At 37.4% G+C, this 25978-nt stretch overlaps 2 protein-coding genes and 1 long non-coding RNA gene across 5 annotated transcripts; 2 read left to right on the plus strand and 1 right to left on the minus strand.

Annotated features, from left to right (window-relative positions):
• The first annotated feature begins 719 nt into the window (after positions 1-719).
• On the plus strand, positions 720-1602 carry LOC134796562 (uncharacterized). The gene is made up of 2 exons (XR_010144956.1): positions 720-1274; positions 1386-1602. It is a non-coding gene; the product is annotated as an uncharacterized LOC134796562 (long non-coding RNA).
• A 2811-nt stretch (positions 1603-4413) lies between these two features.
• Positions 4414-7610, minus strand: LOC134796293 (uncharacterized). 3 transcript variants are annotated; one of them, XR_010144914.1, is made up of 4 exons: positions 7473-7610; positions 6490-6750; positions 5705-5850; positions 4414-4647 (listed from the first exon to the last, which is right to left on the minus strand). XR_010144914.1 is itself a non-coding variant. In XM_063768373.1 (4 exons), the coding sequence occupies exons 1-4, from the start codon at positions 7516-7518 to the stop codon at positions 4570-4572; spliced, it is 417 nt and encodes a 138-aa protein (XP_063624443.1). In that variant the 5' UTR covers positions 7519-7572; the 3' UTR covers positions 4414-4569. The 3 variants fall into 3 exon arrangements, 1 of the variants encoding a protein (XP_063624443.1); XR_010144913.1 differs by having other exon boundaries at positions 6475-6750; XM_063768373.1 differs by having other exon boundaries at positions 6475-6621; positions 7473-7572.
• A 932-nt stretch (positions 7611-8542) lies between these two features.
• Positions 8543-25978, plus strand: LOC134790837 (acyl-CoA synthetase short-chain family member 3, mitochondrial). Its single transcript, XM_063761808.1, has 12 exons — positions 8543-8964; positions 12620-12770; positions 13073-13217; positions 15609-15753; positions 19599-19695; positions 20088-20287; positions 20426-20657; positions 21322-21481; positions 22411-22558; positions 23459-23604; positions 23868-24099; positions 24676-25978. Exons 1-12 carry the CDS (start codon positions 8850-8852, stop codon positions 24951-24953), a joined length of 2049 nt encoding a protein of 682 aa, XP_063617878.1. The 5' UTR covers positions 8543-8849; the 3' UTR covers positions 24954-25978.

Consider the following 25978-nt stretch of genomic DNA (forward strand, 5'->3'; position numbering starts at 1 on the left):
ATTTCTGTTGGTGGGTGGGGACATTTCTGCCCATGGTCCTTTGAACTTAAAATTGAATTACATTAGGTTCAAATTTCTTCAATTTTATATCTCGAGTAATCAACTTTATCGCCGTGTACAGAATTATGGTATTTGGTATTCTTGACATTAGAGTGGTTTTTGAGCGAGTGATTCTCTATTTCTATTAGTTTGATGATTTTGGTCAATAGTGTAATGTAGAGGGCATTAGTGTTTGCTGATCTAGGTATAATTAATTAATAGAATGTAAGCAGGGAAGAATTTTTAAATCATCATATGTCACATTTAACTTTCCATTATCCAGAGTTATTTGGGTGTCGGTAGCTATATTATAAAGTGGTAGGGTAATTTGCCAGTAACTGGCCACCCTAAACTAAAAATTAATTCTATTCACCTATAAACAGAATTCATTTTAGTATAAGGTGGCTAGTTATTGAAGGCTGGCCAGTTATTGAAACCTTATACTAAAATGAATTCTTTTTATAGGTGAATAGAATTCATTTTTAGTTTAGGGTGGCCTGATATTGGCCGGTGGCCAGTTACTGGCGAATCACCCTATGTAATTAAATGCAATCAGCTACCGACGATTTTGTAACGGACTTGCGAAGACAGTTAAGTCAAGTCACATGGACTTAAATATGCAAAGAATGTCCAAGAAGGGCATTGGTTCATATTAGATAGAGAAATGTTATATCTATCGACACCTATATCTGGCTATATATTTATAAAGTACACATAGTTTTGAGTATAACTTGTTTATGTCTTATGTCGTTATTAAGCCATTCCAAATTGGCCGTTTTTGTATTGTACATATTTATTTTAGTGCTTAGACATAGATTAACGTGTCCCTAATATTGGGTTATTTTCATTTAGCATTTAAAGGTATTGTACGGTTTGTACAGTTGGTACCAAATAAAAAAAAACAAAGCTCTTATTATCTTGGTTAATCTATAGAGGATGGCTAAAAAATAACTGCATTCCCGTTGACAGGGAGGTTTTGGGATTATACTGAGAAAAGTTGCTCAGTTACTATGGGACCAACTCCGAAATAGCGAAATAAAAATTTGGCTGTTTCATACATTTTGGCTGGTCCATTTTGTATGGAAGGGTAAATTTTTTGTTCGCGATTTCGGGGTTGGTCCCATAGTAAAAGTTGCTCAGTATAATCCAAAACCCTCCCTGGCGACGGGAATGGAAATTATTTTTTAGTCACCGTGTATAATATGGTACACCGTGTACAACATCTAAACGTCGCCGTTTTAACCCCTTACCGCATACGAAGCCATATATGGCGGATAAATATTTAACTCTATTGACAGCTATTAAAGTTCAAATTTCAACAAATATTTTTTAGTATATGCAGTAAGGGGTTAATAACTTACCTACCAAAACCAAAATAAATTGACATACCTACGCTATTTGCCAAAATAACCCATAAGTATGAGTTTACTAAATCGATCTAGTAATATTTTGGGGGCCTATTCTCAATTTAGACTAAACGGTTTCAAACGGTCGAATAACGATCTACCTTTTGTTATTATTGTAAATATTATCGTTTCGTTATCTAATAAACTTTATATTTTATTTGTTTTGTTTACTTGTTCTTTCCTGTTGGTTAAATTTTATACAAGCTAGTATACTGTATTCATAATGTAGTAGCTAAGGTTGCATATGCACTTGTGATCAGCCAGTGTGTATGTGACCTTAGGTTTAAGAACACAAGCTAAATTCTAACGCAGGATCAAACTTTAAAGTAATTATTGCTTTACCATTCGGAAGGAAACGAGTGATCACGCGGCAGAACGTAGCGTGTGCTCATAAGTAAAATGTAAGGTGTATTTCAACCGAGTGTGCGCATCTCAAGAGGCAACATATTATTGTGTCGCATTACCATATAATATTGCCTGAATTCATCCCAACACATTTTTATCTCAAGCATCATCATTTTACATTACGAGATTGGTTCACTTAGGCCATAAACGCGATCAGGCTACTAGTGTAGAGGGCCTACCGCGAACATCGGAAATATAAATTGCAGTATCTCTATATCATATTTATGCTTACGTATTCGAGTAAATTCGATTTGCGGTGTTCGGGGTAGGCCCTCAAACTTACATGCGCAGTTATGTTCGATATATACTGCCCGTTGAGCCAAATATGTAGAGCTATCTCAAAAGAAAATTCATTACTAACTTATATTTTAGTTTCTATAGCTGAGAATTCCATTTTCAAAATCATTTGTTTTTGAGATAGCGCTATTCGGCTTAGGAGGGCAGTATAGCAGTCCTTCTGTAGGTATTAACGAGCACGAAAGTGCCACAGGGAAGATAAAATTGTTAGGTAAAGTGGCGAAGCACATGCGAACACAACGCCCCTTGAGGTCGAACACTGGTTGTCTTTCAATTATTTACGGAGGAAGTACTTACCGTTTAAATTCGCCTTAATGTAACTTAGGCTTACTTTTTTGGTAAAACATAGAATAGTTCAAGATGTCATGTTTTATTAAAACAAAGGACATTATAACATGTAATTAAGAATAAGATAATACAAAGTTCAGTCGTACAAGGCCCCTGTAAAACAATGAGCCGTTATTATGGTTTCTTCTTATTCATGGGCGGTATACTTAATAAATAAGGAGTAATGTCCGTGCTTACTAAAACATCGAAAAAACTATTGTATAAAATATGGATTTATAGATAAAGTAGCACAACTAACATGTTAATTGCGCTGGTAATAGATACCTCTTACTTTTGATTGCCTATTTTGTGTAGTTACCTACGCGTACCATGCCTTAATACATAGAATAGGATATGCACAAGAATCCTCAATTCATCTCAATTGTACCTAAATCAGATTACATAGTTTGCAACTTTGCATGATTGCATTCATGTTGCGTTCGTCTATGAGTACCAATTAGGTACCTTAGCGCAAGAGGGACTAATGCTTTTGGAGAAACTATGGTAGAGACAACATTATTTCCATAAAACGGTAGAAATTCTAGAATAAGTATGATGTGTATTACCTGACAGTGGCGCAACAGGTTCGAACTGAAGTAGGTGCGATGAAAATACTAAAGGTTCCGTCACACAGGCGCGTTTTCCGGGCGGAGCGTGAGCGTTTTATACGTAAAAGCGGCACGCCCCGCCCGGGAAACGCGCCTGTGTGACGAAGCCTTAAGTCTACCATCTACGCGTCTACCTATATACAGGTATCTGATCTAGATGATTCCGAGGATTTTGTTCCCAAGGTTGGTTATGTATCAGCTCTTATTTCGATTACATAGAGGTTTCCAAGCGACAAACCTTTACCTTGTGCGATTGGACACTGGACAGCCAGCTTAAGGCAAAAACTTCTATACAGGGGTGTGTTTACACTCTCGCCGATAGTGAACACTAAAGTGGCCAAATATATCGTAACCATCGTAACACACCTTTATTACCATAGAAATAAGGTTGCGTGTTTGATTACTTTGGCCGTCCGTCACTATTAGTTTTGATGCTGACCGTATCTAACCCTACATGTAAGTGACAACGAGGTCTTTAGTTTTCTGTAGGTACAGTCGCCATCAGATATATCGGAGCCGCCAAGGTGTTCACACATATCTTAACTGAACAAGCACTCTAACGCCTTGACAATATACCTGATGGCGACATTGGCGACTATAAGTACCGCGTACCTATTTATATTATAAGTTACGCCAAGTTGCGTTAAAGGTGAATTCATAATAAGTAATGGATAATACAATCCGCCCCTTATTGCCTTAACAAATGGCACTGTCATGTTTAAACTACTTTTTTCTGAAGATGGTTCTTACAACTTTACCTTCTGATTATGTATCAGAATGTATTGTTTATTACATAGCGTAGGTATTGTACCTCATAAAGAGCGCAGTCTCGCCATTCTTGTTGCCTTTTGTAATATTAAATCTCCGTTTGATTCTATCAGTTTAAAATTACAAGTCATAAAATGGAGACTGGTGAGTAAGTTTTTTTTTTCTGTGGTCATTGTGTCAATGGGTCAATAAAATTTGCGGGTTTTCGAAGTTATTAGGTAACTTTTAACTTTGCGGCTTAACCACCACCTAGTTATGGTGGCAATGGCAATTTACTAAGCAGGTAGATGCCTACTTACTATCAAAGAGAATTTGAAATAGAGGAATATTGTCAAAGTAAATATTGTAGTCAGTACATTTACTTTGATAATGAATATTCCTCTTAGTCTAAATTCTCTTTGTTACTATGCACGCTGTATGCACGCCATTAAAATGACGCCATCGCCACCTACAACGTTCTTGTTTTAATAAAACAAATGACAGATTAAACTCCAGAGTAGAATTAATCTTTCCATTAAATACGGTAACCATAGCATCGAAAGTTAATTGTATCGGCACACTGATAAATTGATAATCGTTTAATGTATTAAATAAAGAGTTAATACGATATTGCTGTATCATTTTCAATGCATCTAATTGCCAACCCTGACAATTTTTTTAAATTCACATACCCACAACATAAATAATAAAATTTAGTTATTTATTACAACTCAACTATATTAATCATCATATTCTCTGCTACCGCTGTGATGTCCATAAACGTGAACCGGTCCCCGAACTCGTCCTGATTTTATGTTCTGTAAATATTACAATATTATTTTTGTATCTACTTATTAAAAAAATATCACACTTGTGACGTGTGAGAATGTTGTCAATCCAGCGACCCCCCTACCATTGCCCCGGCTGAATATTGGAGCGGCGTTAATAATAGCGCAAGTGCCAGCCGCCATAAGGTACCTTTTGCAGTGGAACGTCACATATCTTTACTATTTCATATCTAGTGAATCTCTACTTCATATCCCGAATCGCGCCGCTAGTCCTCTCTGATCCTGATGTGATCTTTTCGTGATAGCGACTTTCGTCTGCTATAGATTCGATACCGTTTTTCTAGACAAAGGTCACAATTGTAATCCGATAACGGTGTAATTACACTAATTACCTGCTCAACCCCTATTACTAGTACCTACTCGCCTAAAACGAGTCGGTACTAAAATAAATTTAAATTCAACAAGTTAAAGGTTCTGTCACACAGGCGCATTTTCCGGGCGGGGCGTGAGCGTTTTATATGTAAAAGCGGCGCGCTCCGCTCACGCCCCGCCCGGAAAACGCGCTTGTGTGACGAAGCCTTAAGTTAAGAGTAAAGGTGACGATAACTTCTCCATGCAAACGTAGTCCTCAAACTCTATACTCCTTGTCCTTGCACTCTAGCGAGTGTGAAATGCTTTTCAAGGCACGGTTAGAGGCAGCATCCTCTCAGTGCAGGTATTGTACCTCCTGACATTTCTTTATGTGAGGTAGACCGCGATAAACGTCAGGTAGTACCTAAAGGTAAACCTATACAGAACGGCTGGATACACGATTGACGAATAGGTGCATAAAGCTAGCTATTTCTTTCTGCATCTAACGCTTTTGCTTTTATTGGAGTGATAGGAGATTGATACAAGTGCACGTCATATTATTAGGTAAGTACTTATATTTCGCAAATCAGAGTTGGCGGTAGAATTCAGTCAACACCCATGTACTTAGTGGGGGAACTTTTCCGCGTAAGAAAATATTTCCAATAGACGGAGAGAGGGAAAGTGATTATGGCAAGTAACTTATTAGAACTGTATGTATATATATAGAATTACACACCTGTAGTAGACTATATTCTTTTTCCTGTTCTGCCTCCTGTACGATGGCCTGAGAAGGTTTACTGGCTAGAGTGCCGGCTACATTTTTCAACATTTCTTTCACAATATCCCAGAAATCCGATCCCTTTGCATCATCCGGTGATTTCCCTAAAAGTCAACTATTTCTGGAATAACACTTCTTTGTGCAACAAGACAGCAAAGTATTTTTTCAACGAGAAAGAAGATAAAAATAAATAAAGATATTTATAATCGAAGAAAAAAAAAGGTTGAAGAGGCCGATTTTTGAATTTTACTGCTCGATTTCGTGTATTTCGTTCAATAATATCTCATTTAAATTCTACTAATAGTATTGTAAACGAATGGTCAATACCACTATAAGTACATATAGATTCCCAATTTCTATCGCTCGTATATCAAAAATTAGCATTTCGCCGTTCTCCACCGATATTCGAGTGTCGAAATCAAGCAACCGAAATTCAAAAATCGCCCTCCAGATTTATACCTGTCATTAGTGAGATACGAGCTAGAACATGTCATTTTCAGCATTAGAACTAGATCAATTAGAATATGTACCTATTTGCCTTAAATTATATGTCATCAAAATTATTATGGTTATGTCGTAAAAAGAGTAGGCCCAGTTGTAATACGCGTTTGAGTTACAGTCTCATTTTGTATGGGATTTTGAACAGCGCGCCAAGCGGGACGTTTTGAAAACTCAAAATGACACTTAACGCAAACGCAAAAGTTGACCGTGGTAGGTGCCTACAATACCTTTCATGCCCCAACCTTGGAATTGGTCAGGGGTCGTTGCCGTCGTTGGGGGTCCGTTTCCCATGGCTTTAATTAGTTGCAATATGCGTTCTTTAAATTTATTAGACGCCTCTGATACTTGCGGTTTCGGTGTAGTAAGTTTGAGGCCTTTAAATAAATTATTTATCTGTAACCCTTGCAAGTAAGCTGTTAAGTTTTGAATGATACTTGTGATATTGCTCCCCAGTTCTACAGATGAATCAAATTGTACTGATTTTGTATTTCCTTGTGGAAGAGCTAAAAAAGGCATTTTAAATACTGTAATCATAATAAGGTGTAGGGTTTACTCGGGTAATTCCGAATGTCGAAAACTGTCGGATAATTCCGAAAAGAGACTTTTATTATGATGGAATTAACACATTCAATACCACTAAGTGCTACGGGTTACGCTCGTAGCGCGTAGCCACGGTTTCGTCGTATGTAGCGCGTAGTCGCTACGAACAGTGTACCCGACAGTCGGGTTCTTGGTGTTGAATGTGTTAAGGGTGATTTTCATCTGAATTTCGGAACTATCCGACATTCGGTATTACCCGAATACACCTTACTTAAAGTCTAAGAAAAAATAATGCCTCCGAATGCCTGCCCATATGTTTTGTGGCGAACAAATAGTCAAGATGTCATATGTCATATTGTACGGGGCCGTCCAGTGCCACCTACGTCAGCTGTCAAATTCGAGGCACGATTTTTACTTTGGCCACTTCGACCTAAAATACCTAACTCTTCGTTATACTTAGGTCGTTAGTGCATATTAGGTATACTAAAAATTACTACAGGCTTGAACGTCTTTTACGTTAGGCATATGTTGCTTAGTTTATTAATTCCAAATAAGTGGATTAATAAACTAACAATGATATGGACTAATAGATATTTTTTACAATAGCTTCACTTAGAAGTATTTGTAGTTCCCATTTTTCTTTAATCACGTTGGTGGAAAGCTGTTTTAAATAAGTAGAACTTACCGTAGATAATAAAATATAAAGTACAAAGTATGATTCTAGACTGCATTATAGAAACTATTTACCAAACACGCTCAACTTCATTTCCTTTACTTCTACAGTAAGTACATATTTAGATTTCAATAATTGAACTTATCGCATGGTCGCAATCAATTTATTTGTAATCTTAACGGACAAATTTAATTGATTTATTTTCCAAAGAAAAATTGACTTGTGATTCTTGAATGATACCTACGGACAACGGTCACAATAAGTACCTAGTATTTGTCTCGGACTAAAGACTCGAGTCTCCGAATAAAGATTTTGTTTTTTTTTATCTACTTAAATAACATTAAAGAAAATATTCGCTATTGTATTATTTTTGCACATAACCCAGGATATTTTAAATGGAGCCATTGCATTTTGAATATTTTTTAATTTTTTAAAGTTGATTGATTCAAGTCTTAAGGGGCCCACTGATTAACAGTCCGCCGGACGGTATCGGCCTGTCAGTTGTTCGGAACTGTCAAAATTTTGTTCTAACTGACAGGCCGATACCGTCCGGCGGACTGTTAATTAGTGGGCCCCATCAAAGGCCAGTCCAGACGGGATGATCGAAAGGTCAAGCGAAAATCTCAGAAATCGAGGTTTCTTTCTCGACATATTCCTCCTTCAAAACTTAACCAATAATAACGAAATATTGGTTACGGAATGAGAAGAAAATTATCTGTGTCTGACCGTTTTCATTTTTGCGTTTATTACCTATGCCGATTTTGTATGCTAGGCGAAGTAACCTTCTTAAAAACAAGAATTTCAAAAAAAGCAAAACTTACAGACACACAGACAGGTAAGTAATGAACTAATGAATATTTAACTCATATAAAAAATATTCATCTAGGTCCAAAATCCACAAATTCAAATGTCGAGAACATTTGTATGGAAAAATAACCACTAATGTTTCCTCTTCAATGAATACTAAGTATCCGCCCATCTCCATATCCGGAGTGACACTTAAAAAAAATTAAGCAAGTGCGCGCTAAAACGTACCTACTTCTTGTATTATAATTTATAAATAAGTTTCACAATGGTAGTGAAAAGAAGCGATAAGTGATAATGTGGTTGCCGCGATTCTGTACACCATACTCCCACGTACTTATTCAAAAAGAGAACATGTGAAACAATTTCAATTGCACTTAAGTCATTTGCTACTAATGCGGTAGATAGATAACCACTTATATAGTTGTATCGTTAAAAACTTTAACGTCAACCTCTTTTCAGTAAACTTATTAAATAATTCAGTAGGGGCACAGGTCGTGGTATAATGGAGTATTATAGATTCCAAGTCACATTGTTTATGTGGCAGTGCTCGCGCGACACCCGAAGTGATTGGGTACCGTAACCATGTATCAGGAAACCGATGGAGTCACCTCCAAGATCGAGAAGAAAAAATTCGAATCTTCTATCAGTGAGCTGAAGAAGAAGGCGTTTGTCTCTGCAGCTGACATAGAGAGCTATGGTAATTAATAATCTGTGGTACCTAGTGTAAGAGTAAAAACATCAGAGCACCATTTATACCAATATTTATAAGGGATTCACAATTATGAGAGTTTAGGTCTAACTGCCCTATTCGAACTTTAAGATACGTCAATTAATAGATCTAGAAACGATATGGATTAGATGTATCAGTGTCAAAAGTGACGTTTTTGTTTGAAGAAACGTCACATTTGACACTGAAATATCTAATCCATATCGTTTCTAAAGTTCGTTTTTTTTAGCATTAGAAAGAACTTCGCAGAAGTAAGCTTGTGGTTCCAAATCCGGCACTTTTAGCGGTAATAATTTGAAGTAAGTACTTAAATTATATGTATTGACCATGCTACATTAGATAATTCAATAATTATTAACAATTAAAGAGCCTGATAAAAACTGCACGCTTGCTTCTGTGGAGTTCTTTCTAATGCTAAAAAAACGAACTATAGATCTATTAACTGACATATCTTAAAGTTCGAATTGGGCCGTTAGATAATATGCGACGCCGTTCACGCGCAAAACCGATCTACAAGATGGACGACACCTGTGGCATTCCCGGTTATGGTAGTGATGTGAAGCACCGATAAATGACGATTCCGCCTTATAGCTCGGCCATCTCCTGACCCGACCGGCGCCCCGAAGGTCACTGGCTAAAAGGCGGAATCGTCATTAAATTTACTAGGTGTGCTAATTAGGTTTCGTGATATGAGAACTGGTACTCCTGGCTGACATAGACAGGGCGAACTAAATTGGGTGAGCACAGATATCATTAAAATAACTTTTCATTTGTCGTGCTCTGAAAGTGGCTCATTGTTTATTTATGAAGTGGGCTGAAAGTGATACGTTTCTGCCCTAGGACGTTTTACTTTCCAAGTACGTTCTTTTCATATTTTACGATAAGTTCGATAAGTCGATTAAGTAAAAAACTCGGTTCTAAATGGACTTGTTGCATAATTGTAGGTAGGTCTTAGAACACGAGTAAAATTATTAATTATTCAATTACACAAAAAAATATACAGTTACAAAACGCTGACTTAATCCCACAAGGCATTCTCTACCAGTCAAACAGAGTAAGTAAAGTTGGTGCGGGGTATGTAAATGTAAAGAACACTAAAAACTTGACTTAGGTATGTATAATGTACCTACATTCATTTACAACACATTTTGAGTTGCTATAAGTAGAGGTACCTACTTACCAAGTACCTACACTACATAGCTTATACATACCAATATAATTCAGTATGTAATGAGCATGGGGGCATCCTGGACCTGGTGTTAAGCGGACTGAATCCTGATGGAAATGAAGGAGTCAATGTTCTGTCCTCCTAAGCTAAAAAGCGGTATTTGCATTAAATTTTCATTGAAAATACGTCCTTTTAGCTTAGGAGGGAAGGACGTATTTTCAATGAAAATTTTATGCAAATACCGCTTTTTAGCTTAGGAGGGCATGAGGTGTGTGCGTTGGTGCCAGCTGATATATGCGTATCATCCCCCTTTACTTACCACTCTCTCGTTGCCGCGAGGCGAGGAACCTGTCCAGCAGCAATGTCCGTCTGGTAACCCTAAGCCTCAATCGGAATGGGACTTCCGAAAAGCCGACCTTGGTGCGTTAAGTATACGAAGCTTTAGGCAACATAGATTGGAGTGACGTATGTAAACAAGTTAGTGTCAATTTAGCATGTAAAAATTTTCTATGCAAAAATGGAAGAATGCATTTCAAATATAGTTCCATTGAAAAAGTAGCGGTTAACTTCAATGAGTATCCAAAATGGTATACCAAGGATATTATTCAAAACAGTAAGAATAAATATTACCACATTAAAAAGTTTAAAGAAACTGGAGCTATATACAATCATGAACTGTTTAAGTACTATAGAAGCCACGTAAAACTTTTGATAGATCAAGCATACCAATTATACAAAAATAATATTGAGCAGGATATTATTAGCAACCCAAAAAAAAATCTGGGACCACGTCAAGAGTAAACGTAATGATCGGCGTCAACATAACGATTACACCTACCAAGACCAACCAGTGACAGGCCAGGAAGCTGCTAACGCTTTTGCTGAATACTTCGGTAGTGTATTTCAGGCCGAGGAACCGCGGCTTGACCCTACGGAGGCTGCACAAAAGAGCAAGGGAGACGCGACGTGCGTCAATGTAGATAGTGTTGACATTTCGGACTTGAGCCGAGCGGCGCGTAGATTGAAGCCGCGCTCCTCCGCGGGTCCTGACGCGATCCCTCCATTTATAGCTAAAGACTGTATACCTGTATTTCAACTCCCACTTCTATACATCTATAATCTCTCGCTAAAAACAGCTACCTATCCTGCATGCTGGAAAACGTCTAGGGTTACTCCAGTGCCCAAAAGTGGTTCCGGCAAAGACGTCACGGGGTATAGGCCAATATCGGAGCCGATTAGAGTACGCAGCCATCGTGTGGGACCCGCACGAAACAAAGTATGGGCTCATGCTTGAGCGAGTTCAACGAAAATTCGCTAGGTACATTTATAAACGGACTTATGGATACTATCCATACCTCTTTCCATCCCGCTTTGTCCTGGGAATGGTAGGCCTCGATACTTTGGAGCTCAGACGAAAACTGATGTTAATAGTGCATTACCATTCCCTGATCCATGGCGGGATCGACAATCCCACTGTTTTGGGCCGTGTGGGTCTAGCAGTTCCCACGCCGAGCTTCTGTTTGGAAGGTGCGAGTACTGGCGGCGCGCGCCCCGCACGGCGTTGCCGGCGCCTCCTGGCGAGCCCTGAGACACGCACTGTGCATGCCGCAAACGCGCCCACCGCCCGAGCCATCTCTCTAATAAATAATATACTCACCCAGGTCCCGGATGCCGACTTATTCACTGACAGGTTGGGGAAATTTATCAAAGCCACCATGTCTGCTCTAAACCATACTGAACTTGATAGTTAATATTAAATTTTTACCTTTGTTTAAGGCTATGCCGCTATTTTGTATTTGTTTTCCTATCTGCTCTATATTTCTATTTGTTTTGTTGTCACTGTATTTGAGTTTTACTTCTTTAAATTTATAATTTGTTAATGTGTCATAAGTTCTATTTTACCGTGTAAGCGAATTGGTAAACTACTGTAAGCTTATATGAGAGAAATAAATGGTATTGTATTGTATTGTATAGGTATTAATATGTACCTAATATATTTAGTATTCAACACTACTATCTTTTGTCGATTTCTTATCATTTTCTAGTGTGATGAAGTCTTTCTTTAGCAGGATTTACTTACTTATTTCAATTAAATGTTAGATATATATTATTGTTACAAAGGGAAAGGAAGGCTAACAGAAGGAAGGACACTGTAACACAGCAACTGTATAATGCAGAATTAAGTGCAAAAATAATTCAAAAAAATAAGCCACTTAAAGGTACCTCCCTAGTTTTCTAATAAGGCTGCGTTTCCACCAGAGATGTGCGGGGATGCGTACCGAGGGATGTGTTATTAAGAACCAATAGAATCACTGCACGCTGAGCGAGGAAAACAAATGAAGTGATTCTATCGGTGCTTAACGAACACATCCCTCGCTACGCATCCTCGCACATCTCTGGTCGGAACGCAGCCTTATGTTTTAATAAGTACCTAATGCTAATGTATTTTTGGTCTAGGCGAGAGCGGTGTGACGGAGCAATATCAAAAAGCGTACCATCGCTCCCTAGTGGACCCCGAGGGATTCTGGGCCGACGTGGCAAAAGAGATCGAGTGGGCTAAGCCTTGGGACAAGGTTCTGGATCACTCCAATCCTCCATTTACAAAATGGTAAGTTTTTTTTCAGTTTATTTATTCGCTTTAAATTTAAAAAAAAATTTTTTAATGCATAATGCCACTATTGGAAACCTCTAGGGTTTAAGTGGATGCTATATTGTTTTACTCGTATTTAGCACCAGGACTGCCAGGGATTGTACAAATTAAGTTGCATCTAGTATACAGTACCTATATATGCGTTGGTGACTCTGACTTTTGAATTAAACATGAGGTTGTGGTAGTTATTATAATGAGAATTTATTCAGTTCGAAAATCATCCTGCAGATACAGTAGACTAATACACCAACGTGTTTCAGGTGGGTAGGCGGCGAGTTGTCCGTCTGTCACAACGCAATTGACCGGCATGTGGAGAAAGGCCAGGGCGACAGTGTGGCCCTGGTACACGACTCACCGCTCACCGACACAGTGAGGCGTATCACGTACAACGAGATGAGGGACCAGGTTAGTGACAGGGTCATATAGACCGCGGGCCAGGAACAGATTTTCACGACCAATCCCGGGTGAAAAGTCGTAAAGTGGTTTGAGGGTGATGTATAATGACCCTCGTGGACTTCAGCAGCTGGATTGAGAAACTGCAGCCTAAAGTAGGCGTTACGCCTAAATAATGAACTTAGCAAAGATTCTTAATTAGGAAATACATCAAAAGATGTAAGGCGGGTATTTTTTATATGCTCACGCGACCAGATGACGGTCTTTCCACCGCGATACAACCGGCTAACGATTTTTTAGCTCAATAGAACATCTAAACTATCGGACAAAGTTTCAATCGAGAAGCGATGACTATTTTTTTTACGTGTTTGGATGGCTGCCGTTCCTCAACCCACTCACAGAGCGACAGCTGACGTCCACGAGGGTTAACTACACATGGCTCTTAACCACTTTACGAGTTGTCCGTCTATCAGTCAGTCCAGGGTGACACAGTAGCCCAGCTACATGTCTCCCCGTCCCGTCCCCGCTCATAGATACAGAGAGGCGCATCACGTACAGCAAGATTCCGATGCCGAGAATAAGATGCACATTACGAAATGCCAAAGTGACTGATGTATTGGTACACCTATTGTTACTTCAATGCTTCATAACTGCGACATATCTCAATGACCCTATTCGTAGTCATTGTGATCATGAATAATTTAAGGACAAACGATAACTAATCATTTCTTTTCAGGTTAACATGTCAGTAGTTATAGGTACTATCGTTTTTGGTTAAGAGAAAGAGATTGCTACTCTATTTTTTACCATCTACGCAATAATCCCTTTACCTAAATGAATAAAAAGGGAACACCCCTTCCCTCCCTCCTTCCCTTGTTCCCTTTGTGACACCATAGTCCCCTCGGTGTTTGTCTGTCCTTCTAATCTTCCGATGAAAGAATTTTTTCTCAGTTAGGCACAAATGATGATAATTTGGGATAGCAATTTTTGACTCAATCACAGAAGTTGTACGCGTTGTATCTACGCGGTAGCGTGTCCAGCCAAGTTCAAAGATAAACCTTATGTTATCACATTTTAGGTATCTAGGGACTGGCCTTACGGGCAATAAGAATGGGGCATAAAGATGGGGCAAATCGGCCACTGACCGCTGTACTGGCCCCCAGTACAGCGGTCAGTGGCCGATTTGCCCTAAGGCACAGTAGGCCCGGGCCTAGGGCGGCGAGATATTAAGAGCGGCAAATTGTGACAAAAAATTCGCTGATGATAACAAGAAATAACTCAAAACTCAAAATTAGACCAGGCAACGAATGCTTGGAACACAATTTTTGACTTATCAAAAGTCCGCAGCCGTAGCCCTTGAGCCGGATTTTTCGGATTTTCGCTTATATCTCGGAAACAATGCGTCATAAGAGACATGATCATTAAACACAATGAAAGCTGATTAAATTTGCTAAGTTTTATTCAGTCAAGTTTTTCGATATCTCGTATAGTTTTCGAAATATCCGCTGTTGAAAGTCTGTAATTTTGTATTAAATTTCCTTCAATAATATATATTTACGGTACGGTGCTCACGAGGAACCTGAAAGATTTTAACAGTGTATTCCAGATCATATTTAAAGACTAAAATATCCTATAAACTTTTCTGGAATTCCAGAGTAGGCCCATTTAGATGGTGCGAGTTTCTCGCCTCGACCATACGATTATCGTAGCACGAGAAAAAATATAGTATCATGTAGACTATACGTACCATATCGCACGAGAAGGAGCAATAATCGCCTCGGCCTATGGATGTGTCCGTGTAAACAAAACATTCAAAATATCGAAAAAAAAATGTTTAAATGGCGTAATTGACCTACACTCATTTTTTTCCCTTCTTTTGGCCTCCAGCGAATTCCAGAGAAGTTTTTAGGACATTTTAGTCTTTAAATATGATCAGGAATACACTGTTAAAATCTCGTTAACAGTGTACCTTTCGGGTTTCTCGTGAGCACCGTGAATATTATTGAAGGAAAATTAATGCAAAATAACACTTTCAAGAGCGGATATCTCGAAAAACACGACTGTATAAAACTTGTAGGACGCATAGTTTCAGAGATATAACAAGCGAAAAACCGAAAAATGGGACCTTCAGCCCCCCCGGCTCAAGGGCTAGACAGTTAAAAATTGTGTCCCAAGTAGAAAGAGAAAAGGGGCCTGGGGCCTAGGGCGGCAAAGACTGCAAATCCGCCACTGACAGCGGTGTGACACCGCTACAACGCGATTGGTTGATGAGTTCGCATCACGCGCGCGATTGCACGATTGGCTCGATTTCGTGAGTGACACCTGTGGTAACACCGCTGAACTAGTACCATTTTTAGTGCCCGTAAGGCCCGTCCTTAGATATTACACGTCCATGTTATGCAGGTATCTCGCTTAGCCGGGAAACTGTCGGAGCTAGGAGTGACGCGAGGGTCCCGCGTCTTGATCTACATGCCATTAATCCCCGAGGCAGTCATCGCCATGTTGGCGACCAACCGCATCGGAGGCATCCACTCTGTGGTATTCGGAGGTAGGTACTGCCTGGTATTTTTAACCTTTAGACAATGAAATTTTAGGCCGGTTTCAGGCCGCACGAGCTTACACGCGTGCTACATTTCCCTACATTTGGTTTTTATGAGCTTACACGCGCGTTATTTTTCCCTACATTTGGTCTATCATAGGTACCTACGCGTACGCTCGTATAAAACGCTACTAGTCTAAAACCGCCCTAAAAGTGAAAAAAGCGGGCGCCGGTTTTACTTTTTAAGGCCAGTCCAGACGGGATTATCAAATCGGCCAATTTGATCTGAAAAGAAATTGGCGTCAATGTCCAATAGAGAATATTACGCGAAACTCCGCGTAGGAGGCGCCACTATCACTATCCATCATAATCTGAAGGTCTACCGCGAAACAAGAAAATCGAAATTTTGTTATCTAACCTCTCTATCACTCTTGCTTATTCGACCGATAAGGCGTATCCAGACCGGACAATTTTTCGCCAAACTGATTAAATTGTCCGATCAAATCAGGCCGTGCGGACGCCAACTCCAATTTCTCTCGCCGAATTCAACCGCCGATAATGACCGATATTACCGATAAAATGGAATGCGGACGCAAGCATACCAATTTGTGACGCCAGTATTTTCGTTCTGGGGCATTTTTTCAATTTAGAGGCCTCTAATATCACCATAAATCTAAAATTGGTGATTAAATTGGAGATTGACGCCAATTTAATTTCAATCAAATCGGTCGATTTGATCATCCCGTCTGGATACCGCTATAAAGAGGCAGATAACTAAATTTATATTTTCGCGTTTCCCGGTAGGCCCTTGTTAACAAACCGCCTTGATGCATCAATGTCATATTTTATTGTCTGTGAAAACTTGAGTTACTCTATGGTTTACTAGAGGAGCTAGTGCTGCACTCTGGCGGCAGAACATTGCAGTAATACCCCCTATAACTATTGAATCACCTATTTTATTTAGATTTATGGTGATATTTGAGCGCTCTAAATTAAAAAAAAACCCAAACGCAAATATTTGTGTCCGCACCGCACCTCAGTTTATCGTTATAATATATAATATCAGTTATAATCCGCAAAAGTCAAGAATCTGGGGCGGGACGCAGGGGCGTATTTACCATAGGGCCAAGGGGGGCGGCGAAGCCGCCCCCTTGCGGCTTTTTCTGGGCGCCTTTTATAATCAAACTTAGCTATATTTTTTATTATATTTTAATTGACATTTAAATTAATAAACAAACGAACGCTTCAAACCCCACCAATTGCTAAAAATATCTACTAACAAGTACCTAAATTAAGCAACATTTTCGTTCAAGAAGTATTAGTACGGCACAGTGCCGGATTTACCACTAGGCTGAGTAGGCTGAAGCCTATGGCGGCAGATTTTAGGGGGCGGCAAATTTGGGTCAAAAAAATATTTTATTAGCTGTTCAGATAGGGTCGACCAGAATTTTGTCGCTCCCCTATTTATTTGTAAAATTTAAATAACAAGCCTTGTCGATTTTGCCGCCCTCTGTAATGTCAAGACCCTTTATATTGAGACAGACAGACGGCCGGACGGGCAACAAAGTGATCTTATATGGGTTCCGTTTTTTTCCTTTTAAAGTACGAAACCCTAAAAATGTACCTACTATTTTCTCGAAAAAATTTCGCGCTCGCTACGCTCGCGTTTTCACTCACATACCTAACATTATTTGTGACCCATCTGACTACATACATACGGGCGGTTCTTGTGTCTTCGTGGTATTGAATCTCACTAAATTGTTCCGATCCCATCATGCCGAAACTCAGTACAGATAGAGTGCTCTCGATATTAGGTACAAATACAATACTTTTCATGACTTTCCAGCACCACAGAATGAGGGATAATGGTACGGCCTGTGTAATACGCATCCCTACTACTGTCGTCTGCATAGCAATGATTATCATTGATATGCAGCAATGACAGCACAGAACCTAGTGCAACGCCAGCGGTAATGTCCACACTATCGGAGCAGCTTCCGTCTACTATACGGCTCATGTGCGTCTACCGGAAAAAAAGCTAGCGATCCATTTGTATAACATATAGTCCCTCGAGCAGACTCGATGCCAGACCCGACCGAACTCTTTAGCTATATCCAGCCTGACTGCCATGTCACCTTGATTCTCAATGGCCAAAACCCAGCAGTACCCACCGGTCACCGATCAGATCAGGCAAATATAACGAGGTCGCATCGTCATTGAGTGACAAAAACGGCCCATATAAATCTGTATCTAGAATAGTGACATTAGTGACGTCACCTTTCTGCACTCAAAAGAATAAAAAATTATCTACGTTCCACTATCAGCGGAGAGCGCCTGAATAGCTTAGCTCTTCTTAATATAGAAGCTGAGCTGACAAACGTTTTAAATTACGACAGCGTTATTGATGATTTTGTCAACCAATTTGTACATAGCAAAACAATGTAAATGCCTATGTGAGTAAATGGTAAATGTTTAGTTTTTTTTTATTTCACACCCCAAAGGTACTTGTTGCAGGTTTTTTTTTTCTTAAATAAAATACTTTATCGTCACTGATGAAGGGGGGCGGCAAATCAAAATGGCCCGGGGCGCCAAATTTGTAAATACGCCTCTGGCGGGACGACTATCATGACAACTAGGGAATGCAATAACCGGCCAAACTTCATAACCGATTTCGGTCACGGTTATGCCCGAAAAATAACCGAATATCGGTTATAATCGGTTACGGTTATTTTCGTCAATAAATGATAAATTTACAATGAAGTAATTTAAAAATTACGAAAATAAAAGTACAGTAAGGGTATGTGAGTATAAGTCTTCGTTTTTTAATAAACCACACAAAATACAGTAAAAGAAAATATGACCTCGGACGTGATACAATATTCAATAAAAATATTTCATAAGGGAAGTAAATTTGGTATAAATATTTTCATAATTAAAGTACACGAATGACAAAGCTTATAGTCATAGGCGTCACAGCCAAAAAAGGCAGGATTTTGTAGACATTATATGATAAAAACAAAGAATTTAAGTCATAAATAAATAACCGAAAATAACCGTAACCGGTTATTCGAGTTTCCAATAATCGGTTATTAAATTTTGTCAAAATAATCGGTTATAACCGATTTGCATTCCCTAGTGACAACTATGTTATAGGTTTATTTTAAATTCGGATTTTATGAAAATGCCTAGAGTATCTAACATAATAGGGAGTACCTATTACTGCAATGTTCTGCCGCCAGAGTGCAGCACTAATTTGTTTAGTAAACAATAAGAGTAACCATAGAGTGCTAGTGACGCCCTCTACGTAGAGTTGTGCGTAATATTTCCTATTGATATTGATAGGCACATAATATAATTTATACCTATATCTACCTACTCTGGCAAGTCAACTTGGTCAGAAGAAAAGCCGCGAAATTTTAAATTAGTATGGGAGACCGATTCTTCACGCAATTCTCAAATTGGCCGCCTTTTTCTACTGACAAAGCTGGTTAGCTAGCAGCGCTATATTAATTTAAAGCTAAACTAGTAAGGATATGTAGGTACCTATTAATAAACTTTATAAATAGAAAAAAAATCGATGTTAAGCATGAGCACCCAATATGAATTGTTTTGAATAGAATGACCGACACAAACCACCGAACGCATGCGGCGGTGCCACGTTAGGTTATATACCTACTCGTTATAGTCTAGCCACTGAAAAAGAGTTTATTGATCCATTCATACCTACATTTCACGAATATCGCAATTATTTCTGGTAACAAATTTGGCTAGTCATAGTCAGTTAACATGTCTTTTAGTTGACATATAATATTTAACTTACAAGAATTGTAATATCGGATATCGATTCATTTCAGGATTTGCGGCTAGAGAGTTGAGAACAAGAATTGAGCATGCGGAACCAACTATTATTATTGCAGCAAGTTGTGGAGTTGAACCAAATAAAATTGTTAGGTGAGTTCTCTGAAAAGTTTTTTTTATGTACTTAATACATTTTATTACATCAAATTAATGTAAAATTTCTACTAAGAAACACCAAAGTAATTTAAATTTTGCTCTTTAGCAAAGTTTTCAAATTAATCATCAACTTAATTAAATAAAAAATATTTGAAAAACACTGTGTATATACCTAAGGCTGAAAATCAAATCGCTCTCTTAATTATATATTTTTGGTATAAAGTCAATTGGATGGAAAGCGAAACATAAACATCTGCTTAGTCAGACAGACACTTCATCAAATCATGAGACAAAGAATAGATAATACTACTACTACATCGTATCTACCTATAGTATTAACTCGTACCTAGTTACGCACCAAATCTTACTTTTGACATGCATATTTGCAGATACAAAGATATCTTAGACGAGGCACTATGTCAAAGCTCACACCAGCCTTTGAAGTGCATTATTTACCAGCGGCGAAGAGTTCTTGAGTGTTCTCTTGAGAAAGACAGAGACATGTGCTGGAAAGATGCACTTGAGAGCGAACCGGTGCCATGCGTGCCTGTCGAGGCAAATGAACCCTTATACATTCTATATACTTCTGGTGAGTTAATCTGATCAATACTTAGATACTTACACATTATGTATTTTGCAAATGTTTGTAAAAACATACTATTACTTATTCTGTGGTACAAACTTCTTAATTTTCTTCTTCATAATCTTAGTGTGGAACTCTGTTTAGGAACTACTGATGCTCCAAAAGGTGTCCAACGTCCATGTAACCATGCAGTTACACTTTGTTGGTCCATGAACACAATATATGGCTTAAAAAAAGGTGTTTGGTGGGCTGCCTCTGACCTTGGTTGGGTAGTGGGTCATTCATATATCTGTTACGGCCCCCTACTTGCCGGACTGACCACTGTTTTGTACGAAGGCAAGCCGGATCGGACACCCGATCCAGGACAGTATTTCAGGTAAAGGCACCTTTAAAATAGGTCTATACTATAGTTTAAAAATGTCTAATAACTTCGAAATATGTAGTTAAATAAAAATATAAATGTTATACACATTTATATTTTTATTTAACTTACATTTATATTATTTAATGTACCATCAACTACAACAGTCATAAAAAAATTACAAGGCATAAAACTAAATTAGGAACATTGAAATGTATGTCAAAAGTTTGACTACTCAATAATGGATTAGTGTGTTGTTCTTTTTAACAGTTACTTATGAATTCACCTTATTTACATATGCTTAAATCAATAAATAGTATAAATTGACGAGTATAATTAAAGTCAGTTGCGACGTTAGCAATGTTTTTATTGTATGGAAGTTTAAAAGGTCTGTGCCAAATTATGATATATTTTACTAATTTGTCCATCCATTCTTACTGTGTGTAACCGGACCTTAGTATTATTATGTACATATATCATAAATAGAGATCGACGTTACTTATTCTTATCCAATATCCTCTTTTGTATTTTGAACAGAACAACAATGGTACGCATAATTCATTTATATTTTTACATAATACTAAATTACTACTAATATGTAATGGTAATAACATAATATTTTTTATTTACTAAATTATTTTATTTGTTTATTGTATAAAATATATAAATGGTATTCCAGGATAATAGAACAGCATCGAGTAAATGCGTTATTCACAATCCCCACCGCAATTCGTGTGCTGAAGAGGGCCGATCCCAACGCCAAATACGCTAGAAGATATTGTAATCAGTCTTTGAAATCAGTATTCATTGCCGGAGAACATTGCGACCAAGACACACGTGTAAGTATTAGGTAGTATACCTAAAGTAAACAATGTAAAGTAAAAAGTAAACGTCCACTTCCGTTGCAAAAAAAGGAACAAAATTCAAAATATCAATATGCGACTATTTTGTTATATATTATAATTATAACTATGTATTTTTCAAATTTTAAATTGCTCAGTAAGAAACGTAAGTTAATTTATTTAACGTAATTGAGTCTTTATTATATTTGCTTATTATAATTATAAAATTACAAGAATTCGTTAAAAACAGGATCATAAAATTATGTGTAATGTAACACCTCTATCCTACTAAATATTAATGTAGTGTATAATGTACTTAATAATCGATGTAAGTACCTATGTATAAAGGTATAACCATCGAATTTATATGATCTCATCTTAATCGCATCCGTTCTGGCAAGATGAAAACAGGAACTACCCATAAAGATCTCGGAGCCGAACCGAACTTGAAACTGATTTTAAGGAATACTGTGAGATACTTAACTAATATTTTGAAATATTAGTTAATGTAGAAAAAATATAAGTATTTCAAATAAGTATATAAAAAACAAACCTGTTTTTTTTGCAAAAAATAAAGTCTTTCCGTAGAAAGTTAAACTGTATGATTGTTCATTGAAAACATATAGGTCCCGTCCCGTCATTATGTAAACTTATTCAGTTACTGTTCGTATGACCTCTGGGCAGTCCTTTGTTTTGTACGATTCAATTACCGTAGCAACATTAATTACTAGAACATAAGTTTGGTTAAAAATAACAATTAATACTAAGGCGATTTTTGACTTCGAATAATGTTTTTATACAAAATGTGCATCTAGGCACCTTTTTGATTCTCCCAAAAATGTACCCATTGAATAAACATTATTGAAAATACCAGACACTTTAGACATGAATGAATATTTATTGAAGGTACTTAATTGTAATTTCAGCAATGGGCAGAACGTATATTTTCAGTGCCCGTGCTAAACCACTGGTGGCAAACAGAAACAGGGTCAGCGATTACTGCTGCCTGTCTCGGGTATGGCATTAAATCAGTACCGCCACATTCCGCTGGATACCCTGTTCCAGGATACGAGAGTAAGTTAGTAATAATAAAATAACTGAAAAAAATTAATATATAATGATTAATAGGTAACAAACACAATTAACTCTGCCAGCGGCGTAGATTGGCAAATAAATTTTCTTATCAGTAATTCAAAGATATAATAGACAAAATTTATATTAAATCTAAAAATCTTGTAACATAACTTTATAATTAGGCTTAGGACTTTTCGTAGCATACCGTGGTTCTAAAATCCTTGGAGCCGCCATATGTTAAATTTTCGAAGTCAAAGTCAAAGTCTAAAAGTATGAAGTTATTTTAAAGGCTTAGGACTTTTTGAAGCATACCGTGGTTCTAGATTCTATGGAATTTTTAGTTGTAAAATAATATATAATAAAGTAAAAAAAGGACATTTAATATAAATAGTATAATATAATATATTAATTTACAATGCATTTTATAACGGTGATATAAAAAAAAACCTAGAAAATATAACGTCTCTAACGTATATTTTAGTATCACACGCCGAACAGTATATGTGTGACTTATCTTTTTTTTGTTTTTTTTATTTATTTATTCATAAGCCATAAATTGTATGTGTATCTACGCTTACCGTTAGTTATTCGTAAGGTTTTATCCAACTTACAATATAACTAGATAAATAATATTGAAGCATCACATGTGATCAGTAATTTGTATTATTATATAGGTTTATGATAAAATTAATTACGTTCGATTAAAATGAACTCGGTAACAATGACAATGACAGTATGTATAAATCATTATATTTAATATGACATCATACTTTTTGACTTTGACTTCGAAAATTTCACATATGGCGGCTCCAAGGATTTTAGAACCACGGTATGCTACGAAAAGTCCTAAGCCTATTTATAATAAATGAGCTCGTATTTTTTACCACATACTTTTTTCAGTGCTTGTTCTAAGAGAAGATGGTTCAGAATGTCAAACGGGCGAAGTTGGTAGATTAGTCGCAAAGCTTCCTCTGCCTCCTGGGTTTGCCTCTACACTCTGGCAAGCAGATGACAGATTTAAGAAGACATACTTCGAGTCGTATCCAGTAAGCGTTACCTAGTTTCACCTTCTGACATTTTACTCATTATCAATCAACTGAAATGCTTCCATTACCAATTGTTTAGGAAGTTACAATGAATGATATTGCCTTTTAAATGGTAGTAATATTTAATTTAGACATTAATTAATTTTAATGCGTAGTTTGGAAGGTAGGACACATAACTAACTGATGCTTAAACTTAAACTAATAGGTTTTTATTTTCTTGTTAATTATATACATAGGTATTATTACATTTATACTTAATCCAGGGTTACTACGACACTCAAGATGCCGGTTGGATAAGTGCAGAAGGAGCCGTTTGGGTTGTAGCCCGTGCGGATGACATCATTAATGTAGCTGGTCATAGGCTATCGACTGCAGCCATTGAAGATGTTGTGCTAAAGCACGCAAGGATAGCAGATGCTGTTGTCGTTGGTGCCCCTGATGCTACCAAGGGCGATGTACCTTTATGCCTTTACGTGATGAGACCACCCCAAGATGGTTAGTATTTAAATTGAAAGTCATCATTTTGTACTGTAATTCTGAGTAAGGCCATCATTGTAGTCTTTACAAAGACTATAGTCTAGTACTTAATATGTTTACCGTTTAACTTCGGTCAGCTACGGACAAGTCAAAGGCTTGGCTGCATGACGCTGATTTTGTATTCTATTAAGTTTTATTTTTATTAGTAAAAATGTAAAAGATATACTATTTAGTTATAATCCCAAAACTCACAGACCTTCTACTAGAAAATGACCACAAAACTTCTTTACCAACCACCTGAGAAAACTGGTACATATACCAAAATTTTGTCCCTTCATACATTCATGTAGTGTAGGAACGGTAAACACATACAGAATCCTTTATCTACTTTTTTATGTACTAAAAATTTAATAGAATAAAACTGGAGATGGAAACAGCCATTATATAACTTCCAAAAGGCAAAGATGTGTTGTTAAATGATTCGACACAATTTTAATGGTGTTTTGACTTCTTTGATTAAATAATAACACAAATATTATATCTATGTAAATGTAATATCTGATTGTATTTAGCTATTGTGTTTTGTTTTTTTAGATGAAGAAATTGTGGCTGAAAGTACAGTAACCCAGGAACTTATCGCATTAGTTCGCCATCTGATTGGGCCAATAGCAGCGTTTAGGAAAGCAGTTGCAGTCCCTGCGCTACCACGGACTAGGTCTGGCAAAGCGCTCAGAGGAGCAATTGCAAAATTAGCTAGATCGCAATTAGTGCGGCTGCCAGCTACAATTGAAGATGCAAGTGTATTTGCTGAAATAAAAATTGCACTGCAAAAGTTTGGATATGCCATAGATGCACCCGATCCTGAAGTTTAAGAAAATACTAACTATCCTCATTTCAATCTTAATGATTGGAGTTTTTTTAGGAAAATTAGGATATCAACGAAATATGTGATTTAAGTCTGTATTGTAATATAAGAGGAGGTATTTATTTATGTACTTACATTAAGTTAATTTTTGTACCTAGTAACAAATCATAGAAATGTTAATAATTATTTGTAAAAAAAGAAAGCAAGAGCTTTTGCTGCGAGTGCTGATTCAAAGTCCAAGCTAACGATTGATTCAGCAATACAATTCACATTGTTGAGTGTACGTAGCGAGGAGCTCTAAGGCATGAGGTGCAAAAGCTTTTGGTCTCGCGTGGTAAATACCTATAACGTTTCACCTCAGCTATGAGAACATATAAAAGGGAAAAAAAGAAAAATACGACATGAAAGAAGTTTCTGTATTTATTTCTAAAAAGTCCAAGTTCTATTCTAAGGTCCAGATCAGGTGTCATGTGCAAGAAAATTTAACCCGGCTCGGGTACGGACCAGAACCGGATCCGGAACCGATTCTAAATTTCATTCCGGTTTAGATTCCTACATAAAATCTGGATCCCGGTCCAATTCCAGATCCAGAAGAGAGTCTGGATCCGGATAGAGCCCGAGTCCGAATCCGGGACTGATTCCGTAACTAGAATTTTAGCTAATCCTGTCGTCGAATGAACGTAGGTATTATTATTGTGTGTAATTTTATATTTATATGTATTTATTTCTCTACTCTCAATGGTCAAACTCAAACTTGTTTAGTTAATTAGTATTTTAAATAAGACTAAGTAAGGGGTCCACGTAAAGTGAGCGTCTCTTTTATTTTTTGCCAGTTTTATTTATTATGTTTTTTTTTGCCAGTTTTGTGTTATTTCTACTCAGAATCATGAGCTCTTTCGATCCTAATGGGATAAAAAAAAGTCCCAGAGTTTTTTTTCCTATTGTGTTACCTTTTCCCCATACACTTTGTATGGCGGTAACAAAAAGAAACGTTTGAAAAATGTATGGAAATTTTAGGACATTTTTTTTCTC

This window comes from Cydia splendana, chromosome 1 (assembly GCF_910591565.1).
Source record: "Cydia splendana chromosome 1, ilCydSple1.2, whole genome shotgun sequence".
Classification (NCBI taxonomy): domain Eukaryota; kingdom Metazoa; phylum Arthropoda; class Insecta; order Lepidoptera; family Tortricidae; genus Cydia; species Cydia splendana.